Here is a 12,627-nt window from a genome sequence, read left to right on the forward strand (position 1 = left end):
CTCAGCTTTCTTTATAGTCCAACTCGCACATCCATACATGACTACTGAAAAAACCATAGCTTTGACTAAATGGACCTTTGTCAGCAAAGGAATGTCTTTGCTTTTTAACATGCTGTCTAGGTTGGCCATAGCTTTTCTTCCAAGGAGCAAGTGTCTTTTAATTTTATGGCTGCAGTCACCATCTGCAGTGATTTTGGAGCCCAAGAAAATAAAGTCTGTCACTGTTTCCATTGTTTCCCCATCTACTTGCCATGAAGTGATGGGATTGGATGCCATGATCTTCATTTTCTGAATGTTGAGCTATAAGCCAACTTTTTCACTGTCCTCCTTCGATTTCATCAAGAGACTCTTTAATTCTTATTCGCTTTCTGCCATAAGGGGTGGTGTCATCTGCATATCTGAGGTTGATATTTCTCCTGGCAATCTTGATTCCAGCTTGTGCTTCATACAGCCTAGCATTTCTCATTATGTACTCTGCATATAGGTTAAGTAAGCAGGGTGACAATATACAGCCTTGACATACTCCTTTCCCGATTTGGAACCAGTCTTTCATTCCATGTCCAGTTCTAACTGTTGCTTCTTGACCTGCATACAGATTTCTCAGGAGGCAGGTCAGGTGGTCTAGTATTCCCATCTCTTGAAGAATTTTCCACAGTTCGTTGTGATCCACACAATCAAAGGCTTTCGCATAGTCAATAAAGCAGAAGTAGATGTTTTTCTGGAAATTGCTTGCTTTTTCAATGATCCAGCAATTTGATCTCTGGTTCCTCTGCCTTTTCTAAATCCAGTATTTAAATTTAATCACTAATCTAAAAATCTTTGACAGTCTTCAGAAAGACATGAAGTTGTTCTTTTTTTTTTTCTATTTTTAGGTAGTTTTATATGAAGAACAGGGTAAAAACACTGAAAATATTTAAGCAGTTTTTTCCTTTATTCCCAAATATGATAAGATTTTTATGAGAATATGAGAAGAGTTGAAGTGATCATTTGAGAAAAGTTTTAACTGGTAATTCTGCTAAAATAGTCTATAGCAAATGTATTATTCTTGATTTTGTTTTTAGATATCATTTGACCTTTAAGTACTTTAAATTTCTTTTTTCTTAGTAGAAATTTTTTTCATACAGTCTTTTAAAAATCTCATATGTCATTTTAAAATTATCCTAAGGTCAATATTCAAGGCATCAACCAGGTTACACTGTCCCTGAACCAGCATAGTGATTTGTGGAGCCAGTTTTAGTTTTCTACCTCCAGGAGTGGACACTGCTTGAAATAGAGTCCTACAATAAGCATCAGGAATATCTTGTGGTGGAGTCTCCATTGCCACACAGTGCGATATTCATATTGGGAGATGGAGGTAGTGGAAGATCCGGAGAAAGCACTTATCAGATTGGCCCTGAGTCCAGTGATTATGCTTCCTGAAGGAGTTGTCACCCTGAGCATGTCCTGAGGAATGTGGCTGTGGAAATAGTACATTGCTCCAAAAGGAGTGCTTGGTTCAGTGGGACACTCTGTGTCTTTTTTTTTTTTTTTAAAAAACTCGGAATCCTTTTGCCAAATTAGTGACTGGGGGCAAGTTGAAAATTTACATTTCCTAACATCTTTTATTTATGCCTAGATGATGGACCATCTGGACTCTGCAACAAATGAAGAAAACCCTGGGACTGCTGGTGAACAGAGGTCCAACAATAATATTATGTGGACGTGCAATAATGTGTCGATTGATTTTCTACAAATAGAGTTTGACTTTTTAAATTGACTTTTGAATTGACAATCTGAAAGAAACTTCAATGATATGCTTGCAAATATGTATCTGTAAGAGCTGGTACTGACAATTACATGATAAATAATTAAAATACAATTGCTTTTAACTATGTTAAAGTTGTGCCTTCACATTAAATAAAAGCATATGGTCTGTGTAATTTTCAGGATGTATTATATATAGTATATTTTTATAAAAAAAAAACTCTTCACCCACCCCTGTACTTGTCTTATTAAAGTCTGTTTCTTTCAACTCTAATGATAGATAAAAGTATTTGTCAAAGTGAATTTCTGAGCAGATTTTACTGTAAAGAATTATGCAAACTTTATGCTCTATAAAACTAACTGTTTAAGATCATTCAAGAAGGCAGTTCAGCAGAGGAATTTTGGACCTTTTATCACTGCAGAGGTTAGAAATACATGATTTGGGAATACAGATAAAAGTGTATTTTTGTAGCATAAGTTTTAAAAAATCCCACTCCTTTTTTAAACTTGAGAACCTAAATTACTTCAGATTACATATGTGTTATATTAGAATATTTTTCCATTTATAGAAAAACATATAAAACTAGTCATTTGAAAGGAAACAAAAATTGAAATCCACATTTTTCAGTGGTCTTCTGTTTCCTTGAAGATGTAGCTTAAATTTCTAAACTAACCTGTAATTCCACTGTGGTATTTCTGATCTCTGAAGTTTGGATCTGCTAATGTTAAGACTTAATATTTTGTAAAAATTATTTTTCTTAGCAAATTATATATTAATACATATGACTCATTGCTTGAGTACTAACATCTCTAATAATCCCTTCCTCTATCTTTCCCCTTCCCCCAATTCCTACTCCTTTCCCCATGGGAGACCACTGTTAGCTTTTTAAAATTTGGGTGAAGCATGGTTTACTAATATACAAACTGTGCTTCAGAGGAAAGAATTGGAGACAGAAGACAAGATACTGGGTGTTAGTCTCAATTTAATTACAAAATTTGAGTAAATTTTATTAGCTCAATGCAGTTGTATCTGTTTTCTCATCTGCAAAATGAGTTTGTTAAACCAAGTAATAACTCTGCTACCGTCTAACTTGAAAAAATTTTCTTTCTTTGTTCAATCTCATATGTGAACTTGAACATTATCCTGCAAGTCATAGGTCAAATTGTCTATTTTCTTTTCTCTTAAGAAATCCCCAAATGAAAAGTGGTTGCAAAGATAGCAAGATTTTGTATTTCTCTGTAAATAGTGTATAAGATACGTGAACACATCTACGATTTTTCATTCTAAGGCCAGTTTAACTGATTAAAAGATAAAGTTAACACCTTTCAAAAATGGATCAAACCTTTGATGTTTGACCTAAGTTTAACACTTGAGGGAATTAGATGCTTTTGATTCATTGATATCTTCCCAGATTGTTAAGTTACTGAGTAATTTATAGATATAGAAGCTCCCTTGACGGCCCTTCTTTCTACTTAATAGACTTATGGGTCACTTGGTTTATGGCAAATGACAAATAACTATCTGACAAGTAAGAGTTCATGTTGATTTTGCCTCCATAATATCGTTTGACTTTTTTCCAAAGAATCTAATTTATTTGGCAGACTCGGATAGAGAGAAGAACAGATTAAGTGCCAGGTGAAAGCTCCCAACTATATTTTCATTTATAATATCAATAAAATGTTTGCCAAAAATACAGGTTTCTTAAGTAAAGTTATCTGCACTCTTATTCCAGCTTTAGGATATTCAAAAACTTTGACCACATATTACGAAGAAGCTACAGAAAATTTTATACCTAAAAAACTGGAATTTTAGTTCTTTGATACAAATTCTACTTTATCCAACCACTAGTAAGAAGGTAAAATCTTGTTCTAGTTTGCTATTTAAACCTTACTGATTAAATAGAAAAAACAAAAAGTGAAATTCCTTGAGTTTCTTTGTCTTCAATGTCAACTTTGTATTACTTAATCCTAGCAACTGAACTGAAAATATTTATAAAAATTACAGTAAATTGCAGAAATATTTTATTTGGGGAATCAAAATATGAACAGAGGATAGGAAAGATGAAAGTTTGCATTTAGAAGACTGTATCATTTTTTCTCAAACTGTAGAAGTAGATGATTTTTACTTCATTTCAACAAAGGTAAACATGAGTTTTGTGGGAAAGGACTTTGAAATTCTGCTACATTGTTTTCTTCTAGCTTCTAGATTTTTTTTAGACTAGCAATATCTTATTTGTAGACTCAGCGATTTATTTTTCTTTTGAAGGAAGAAAGTTTTAACCCTTCTGTTGGCATTCACTGATTTTAGTTACATGTTCATAGAGATTTTGATGAAATGGTACATTTGTAGTAAATACAAATGAGCTTTTCAGTTTTCCTTTGCTCTTTTAATTTCTGCCTTGTGTGTGTACGTGCTGTCACTTCAGTCATGTCTGACTCTGCAACCCTATGGGCCATAGCCCACCAGGCTCTTCTATACATGGGATTCTCCAGGCAAGAATACTGGAGTGGGATGCCATGCTCTCCTCCAGGGAATCTTCCCGACCTAGGGATCAAACCTGCGTTTCTTGTGTATCCTGCATCACCAGGCAGGTCCTTTACCACTAGCGCCACCTGGAAAGCCCAATTTCTGCCTTAGGTATAAGCAAAATTTATTTTCATATTTGAACTAATTTATTTAAGATTTGTCTCTAAAATTTCAACCTAATCTCAGTTAATGAGACTTCAAAAATAGAAATTGCTTTTCAAACTAGTGGATTATACTAGTTTGAAGGCTTTGTATTTTCCCATTAACAAGGGAAAATGCTGAATTTATTCAAGATGATGCCAGATAACCAGTTTTGCAGTTTAAAAATTTGTTGATGTTTTCAGTGCTCTATTTACCTCAGAGGTAACTCTAAAGGGGGTTGGGGAGGGTAATGAAAATAAAATCAAAATCCTGGACAAAAAATCATTTTATGCTTCCTGCAAGAAAGATACTCTGTAAATTCAGGAGATCTGAGTCAAGTTACTGAACATTTTGGAATCTGAAAGAAATGTGGTACTTATGATTTGATCATAAGAGTATTATAGTGGCCATATTACAGTAAAGATTATAAATGTCCTTGTTTAAGGTTTCCATAATTAAGGACAGCTTTTGTATCTAAGAAAATGTTCATTGGGGGAAAAAATTTTAAACTAGGTTTTTTAGAATAGTCTTACATTGTTGGCAATTAAGGGACAAATAAAAAAAATGTGGAATATTTAATGTCATGTATTTCTTTGATTAGGCATAAAATGTATCATAAACAACTGCTTTTCCTTCAGAATATGGATTTTTTTTTCAATATCTAAAATTTACCTGGTCAGCCTATAGGATTTCCCAGTGAGACAAGTCAGTATAAATTAGGTGGATTTTGCCCTTTTATACCTTCTGTTGTCTTTTTATCACATGAGAACCTATTTTAAAATACATGATTGAATTTTTACTTCTTAAAATTTTGTGTGGAATTCTTTTCTTTTAACCCTTTGATATGTTAGTGTAAATTAGTACTTTTATAATACTACTAGGCTTTATTTTTTTATGGAACATGGTTTAAAAATTTTCAACGTGTTAATTTGGCAGTGCTTTAAATCTCTTCATTATGTGCCAATACTGACAAGAAAAGGTTTTTTTAATGTATTGAATTCACTATGTATTCAATAAATTCTATTTTAAAATAAAATTTGACTTTGTTTTCATTTGAAAAATAATTGAAAATGAACTGAAAGCTACTAGATCTTGTTCACATAAGATAAAAATCATAATAATCACTAAAATGTGTAGTTATTTTAACTCTGACAAATTATCCATAACCTAGATTCCACAAATATCATTTACTAGAAATTTCTATTGATACATAATGACCCTTTAGAAGTATTTATTGAATTGATGTATGTATAGACTTTTTTAAACCAAGAAATTATCATACCCTTTGTAATGAATATCCCTAGCATTTGCAGCTTTGCTGATATTCTCACAAGTTACTAAGATTCCTGCTGCCATTGTACTGTTTTTTGTTTTTTTAACTCACATGTGGATGGCCCAGATATATGTGTCTTGACCACATGTTAAGGAGTCCTATCCCCTCTATGCATTAAAGTCGCTTCAGTCATGTCCGACTCTTTGCCACCCCCATGGACTGTAGCCCATCAGGTTCCTCTGTCCAAGGGATTCTCCAGGCAAGAATACTGGGGTGGGTTGCCATGCCCTCCTCCAGGGGATCTTCCTGAGTCAGGGATAGAACCCGTGTCTCTTTATACCCCCATGGCAGGCAGGTTTCTTTACCACTAGTGTCATCTGGGAAGGGATTTTATTTCATTCCACAGGCCCATATACCTGACAAAGATGCGTAAGAAACTGGAAAGAGAGGCTGTCTTTAGGAAGAGAGGGAGTATGATGGCTTGAGCACAGCAGTGAGAGGGAGACTTATTTTTCATCGTATACTCTTGTACCACTTACATTTTCCGTCATATATGGAGCCCTATACCAAGGTTAGTTCAGTTCAGTCCAGTCGCTCAGTCATGTCTGACTCTCTGACCCCATGGACTGCAGCATGCCAGGGTCACAGAGCATAAATCTCTGGAAGTGACTAAACCCCATAGCAGCTGTTGCCATTAGCCTTAGGATCTAAACCAGCCGGTTCCCTAACGCCATACTAGGTAAAATACCTACCCTCTAGCGTCCTAGCCAATCACCTAATGTCTCCCTTCCAGTAGGAATTTTCTGTCTTGAGGCTATAAAAATTGACTACTGACCTCTGAAAGGGGTCGGCTCTCGCTTGAGCCAGCCCGCTGTTCTAACAGTGTCTCTCACTCATAAACCTGATTTTCCTCTCATTCTGCTTCATGTCTGGAAATTCTTTTCCGATCCATGCACAGACCCCGACAATATACATCTATTAAGATTCAAAATACAAATCATAAAAAATACTGAATTATTCCCCTCTTAATAGGTATTCATACTAATAGTTGGTTAATAAAATACTCTTTTCATTTTCTTTAGGTACTAAGCTTTGTAAACAGTATAATGTATAGTGGGACTAAAGGGAGAAATATTTAACCAATTGTGATGTTTTTTATTTATTTTTTATTATGATTTTTTTGATGTTTTGGTCGTACCACGCAGCATACAGATCTTAGTTCCCTGACTAGGGATAGAACCTGTCCTCCTTGCTGTGGGGGCATAGAGTCTTAACCACTGGACAGTCAGGGAAGTTCCCCAGTTGTCATATTTTTTATTTTAAAATTTATGTTCTTTATAAATTATGCTTATTAGCTTGAAATTCATTTTGCTTTGCTTGAAAATAGCAGTAGAACTTAATTTTTTAAGCTCATTCCCATTTCTATAATTGCATGAAGACTCTAGAATATCGATATCAGAAATTTTAAATATTTCTTGTCACCGTTAACCAGAAGTCCCACAAAAAATTAAAGCAAAAGTGGAAATTCCCTGGTGGTCCACTAGTTAGGGCCGAGTGCTTTCACTGTGGGTCCCAGCTCAGTCCCTGGTCAGGGAACTAAGATCCCATAAACTGAGTGGCAAGGCCAAAAAAAAGCAAAAATAAAAATAATGTATCATTGAAGGGCATTAACAATGGAAAACAATGTCCACTCAGGGCTGGTGCACTGGGAAGACCCAGAGGGATTGGATGGGGAGGGAGGCGGGAGGGGGGATCGGGATGGGAAACACATGTAAATCCATGGCTGATTCATGCCAATGTATGACAAAAACCACTACAATATTGTAAAGTAATTAGCCTCCAACTAATAAAAATAAGTGGAAAAAAAAAAAAAAACCAATGTCCAATTCCAGGCGACCCTGATGATAACAAAGTATTCTTGGTAAAATTTGGAAATTTCAACAACCTGCACATGAGCTCTTAGAGTAGCCACTTTGCAATAGCCAGATTCAGCAGAATTCTGGAGAGAGAGCTCTGTAAATGAGAGCAAAGTAGTAATTCTTAACAGCTCTCTTAGGGGGTTGGGGTAAATGGTTCTTACCCCTGGCTGAACATTACTATTTTACATGTTATTATGTTAAAAACAACTTTCCAATTTAGATCATAGGGTCACCTCTCCAGGTAAGTGGGAAAGGTATCAATTGGGTTCTAATTAATAGTTACTTACTAATAGATTCTGCTAGCTTTAGAAAACCAAGCAATTTATTTTTTACAAATGAGTCCTCACTTGAATCTTCAGTTGAATCCTCACTTACTATTTTCTCTATAAAATCTACTCCAGCCCCTTTCAGTGCAGAGAAGTAAACCAGACAAATGAGAGGGCCAAGTTCTCTCCATACTCTTCAAACATCTCTCAAAGAATTTTAGTACTCATCGTCCCCACTGCCAACAACTCAATTTGACTCAATTTAATTCACCTGTACTGTAACAGACTTTTAGTTGGTCTTCCAGATGTTAACATCACTATCAATTCCCCTTCCACATCACAGCCAGTGATCTTTCTAAGATGAAAATCTGATCATGCAAATTCAAGTGTTTAAAAAAAAAAACCTTTAATAGCACTAAATTTGTTTAAGAATGGTCTAGTTTCCTTCATGTGGTTTTCTAGTCCCTGTTCCTAACTCCCCTGTGCCATGTGCCCAGTCATGTCCAACTCTTTGTGACCCCATGGACTGTAGCCTTCCAGACTCCTCTGTCCACAGGCTTTCCCAGGCAAGAATACTGGAGTGAGTATTTCTCAGTATTTCTCCCTCCAGGGGGTCTTTCCAACCCAGGAACCAAACCCGTCTCTCCTGTGTCTCCTGTGTTGCAGGCAGATTGTTTACCCTCTGAGCCATCTGGAAGCCCCCTTTCTAACTTAATTTCCCCTAATTTTCCTCTCCTTCATTCCTGCCCTTTGCACTCTTCCTAAGAAGCTCTTCTGTGCACTGTCCCACCTCTCACACTCAGCATCCCCTACATACCTTTCAAATGTCAGTTTAGGTGTCACTGGAATGGGAAGAGATAAATGTGGAAAGAACAAATACTATTCCTTTACAGAGTTCCATTATAAAAGGAAGGAGAGAAATGGGTCAAGAAATAAGTTTGGAATGGGAGTGGGGTATTGACAAGGGGAAAAATAACAGCATTTTTGAATGTTGATGAGGATCCAATAAAAGGAGCTATTTTGATGATGTTGGAAAAAGATCAGAGAATTAAATAAGTTTATATCCTTAAGTAGGCCAGAGGTGATAGAACCTAGTGTCCAAGTAGAAGGGCTTGCATTAAATAGGATTATGGAGGGTTCGTCCCCAGTAACTGAAGATAAGGTGTAGTATTGAATTGAACTAAGACTGTGATTTAGTCAAGCAAATTCCTGAAAGCAAAAGAGGAACAAGGGAATTTAGGATGTGTGTGAAGAAGTAAATATAACTTATTAACCATGAAATTTAAACTGTGTAAAGAAGAACATGAGGATTTGAGGCACAGTGTGGAAGTGGTGGGGTGCTGGTGATGGTTGTAAATGATAGTGAAAAGGTGTTAGGATAAATGCAGGTCCCTATAATTGTAGGTCCCTATAGTGTTGAATGATTGTTGAGTTTCGGATAGCAGAAAAAGTTGAATAGATGGCAGTGATAGTCCAATAAATTGATAGAAATGGAAATTATGAGGAATTGACAATTTTGGTAGTGATACGGTCAATGTAGATTTCCCAGGTAAAATACAGGGTGCTCATTTAAATTTAAATTTTAAATAAAAAGTGGATGCTTTTTAGTATAAGTATGTTCCAAAGTATGCTCAGAATGGGTTTATTTTCATCCATTATGCTGATCTTGCCATGGGTCCCTTCAGCCTAGTAACCTCTGTTTTTCAATTGGAGGATATTTTCTTAAATTAGTTGGTTATTCCTTCCCTTCATTTTCTCTGCTTTTTTCTTTCTGGAATCCATAATATATTGATTTTGTACCTCCTGTCTTACTTTTCTTCTCAAATATTCTACCTTTTGTCTTTTTGCCCCATTAGTCTGGAAGATTTCCTTAACATCTAACCCATTTATTGAATTTATTTCTGCTATCATGTTAAAATTTCCAAGAGATCATTATTTGTTTTTTGCTCTCTGACATTTTATTTTTTATTGTATCTTACTGCTGTTTCATTAGTGCTGTATATTCTCTTAATGCTCTGAAAATATTAATAGGATTTTTATTTGTTTGTTTTTGAAATTGTTCCTTGTGTATAACCACCATTTATTTTTTCCAATTCCACTTTTGTGTGTTATATCTTAGAAGCTTTCTTCAAAGAGAAGGCAATCTTTAGTTTTCTGCTCATGTTTAAGAGTATGATACTAAAAATACAGTTGGACACTCTGAGCACATAAGTGGGTTTATTAAATGAGAGTTGCATTGTAGGATAATCTGGCTCTGCTTTCAGGAAACCCCAACACCAGCATATTTGAATGTTTTCTCTTGGGGCTGATCAGATTGCTCAGAAAAGTGTCTTCCAGTCTCCTGGAATCATGTGGTAGGGAAAATGTTGAGAGTCTCAGCATTCTACTTGCAAACATTCACTCAAACACCATTTTCAGTGTGTTACTGATGCACAGCCTCAATTTTAACAGGTATCATCCAAGTCAGAGACCTCTGTTTTATTCTCTCCAAAGAACAAACCTCGTTTTTCTGCCAGAGCCAGGGGAAAAAAAAAAATTGCCCAGCTACATGAAGTAGAGAAGCTGTGTGACTCTTCATGAATGATAGGATTAGAAAATAACAATTTTGTAATTCCAAATGAAATAATTGGGTTAGGCAATGATTATCAGTGTATAAAACCATCAGATGAGAGGAGGGCTTAAGATGTCAGCACCTGAAATCATTGATAAATGCTAGCATTACTAAAAGGGCTTCCCTGATGGTGAAGAATTCGCCTGCCAATGAAGAAGACGCAGGTTCGATCCCTGGATTGCCAAAATCCCTGGAGGAGGAAATGGTAACCCATTCCAGTATTCTTGCCTGGAGAATCCCATGGACAGAGGAGGCTGGTGGGCTACAGTCTGTGGGGTCGCAAAGAGTTGGACACGACTGAGTACCGCATGGCAGCAGCAAGCAGCAGCATTGCTAAAAGTGTGACAACTAGACATCACAGGCCTTTCAGCGCGATGCCTGTGAAGCACAAAGCACCATGAAGTGTTCTTGAAAAAAAAGATCACCTGAAATCCCATCAAATCTAGAGTATGAACTTCTAACAATGGGAAACGAAGAACTTAAATGATGCTCGAGGGAGGAAACTTTCAGAATATGCAACATTCTCAAGGACAATTGAATTGGCTCTTGTAATAAATCGATACCATAGGGGAGAAAAGTGTGAAACAAAGAGCTGCTCTATATTAGAAGAAACTCCTGGAACATGACACTCAAATCTCACATTTATTGAATTGGGATCCAACTTATTTGGAACAACTTATTTGGATCCAAATTCAATAAACCAACTAAATAAGACATTTGTGAGTCAATTGGGAAAATTTGGTTATGAACTAGATATAAAATGATATCAAATAATTATTGTTTTTTCAATGTGATAATGGCATCATGTCCATAGCATATATGCATATTCTCTAATTGAAGAAGCCTGATTTTCACCATCTCAATTATTCAAGAACTATTTATTAAATGCCTATGATATGCCAGGCACTGTAATAAGCTATTGGGGTTAAAGATTAATATTTGAAAAATTCCCGGTATTTTTGGTGCCATTTTATAAGCTTTCCTCTTACAAAACAAGTTAATTATTTTGAAAGAATGTCTAAGAAAGAAAATCCATTAATCCTCAATTCAAAGTACAACAAAATTTCTTGGAACTGGTTTAATCACTCTGCTTATACAAACAAAGGATTTGCCAAACATTTATGAGGGTCTAATTTAAGTGACAAGGAAATTGTACATAAGTAAACATTTCATATATTGGCTCTCTTTTTAATTCTTTTAATACTTTAATCAATGTTAATTGTTTTAATTCATATGTTGCCCATGTTCTTCAACTTTGAATCACACTGTTCCCTTCTCAGTTGCCCAGGGACTTAATGCCGGTGGCAAAACCGTTCAGGGAGAAGTCAGAGTGTGATTAATGTGAAAACAATTATGTAAGCCAAGTATTTGGACCCAGTGAAGTAAACAAAGAATCTTGATTAGCTGATTTATTAGTTTGAGGAAGAGATTTTGTGAAAGACTGAATCATATATAAACTGATCTCTACTATTAGTGACAGATTTCTCAGTTGTGTTTTACTGCCACAAGAGGTAATATAGCATAAGGGTTAAAGACATAAACTCTGGAATTAGACCGCCTTGATTGAAACCCTTACTTTGGCTTGTGCCTCAGTTTCCTCTGTACAATAGGGATGAAAATAATAGTATCTAGTTCATAGAGTTCAGAGGACTTAATACACATTGAGTGAATAGAGCAATACCTGGGAGATAGAAACCACCCAACAAATGCTCACTATTCAATGTTCAGAAGTAAGGACTCCTGATGCTTTCCAATTGTTTTACTATGGAGCTTACTTTTACTTAACTGCATATAAACCTCTATACTTATTTGTGTCTATGTCAAGGTGAAGTATGTTTAAAATAATTGTAGGAAATCATAAAACCTGGCTAGTGTCAGAAATAGTCATCATTTAGATGTAACTTACAATAAACTCACAGCATTCCAAAAATATTTTTTTCTAGGTTAAAATTAAGCCTCTTTACTATTAAATACCCAAAAGCCACAAAGAATCTGTTAATGTTTAAAATAGTTGCTTTACAGTTGCCATATCCCTACTGCAGCTGTTGATGAGTTTAAATCAACAAAATGTGCTTCTGAAAGTTTCTAAATGTAAATGGAACACCAAATATTGTATATATTTGTTAACAAATTTAAATTATAAAAAC

At 35.4% G+C, this 12,627-nt stretch overlaps 1 protein-coding gene across 2 annotated transcripts in view; it reads left to right on the plus strand.

Moving 5' to 3' along the window:
* The window catches only part of SPPL2A (signal peptide peptidase like 2A), a 53,800-nt gene extending 48,353 nt beyond the window's left edge, over positions 1–5,447 (plus strand). For both annotated transcript variants that reach the window (XM_070469283.1, XM_070469284.1), the window contains one exon: positions 1,616–5,447. In XM_070469283.1, the coding sequence (XP_070325384.1) occupies positions 1,616–1,756 (141 nt within the window). In that variant the 3' untranslated portion in view covers positions 1,757–5,447. The remainder of the gene's footprint in view (positions 1–1,615) is intronic.
* The last annotated feature ends 7,180 nt before the right edge of the window (positions 5,448–12,627 follow it).

This window comes from Odocoileus virginianus, chromosome 6 (genome assembly GCF_023699985.2).
Source record: "Odocoileus virginianus isolate 20LAN1187 ecotype Illinois chromosome 6, Ovbor_1.2, whole genome shotgun sequence".
Classification (NCBI taxonomy): domain Eukaryota; kingdom Metazoa; phylum Chordata; class Mammalia; order Artiodactyla; family Cervidae; genus Odocoileus; species Odocoileus virginianus.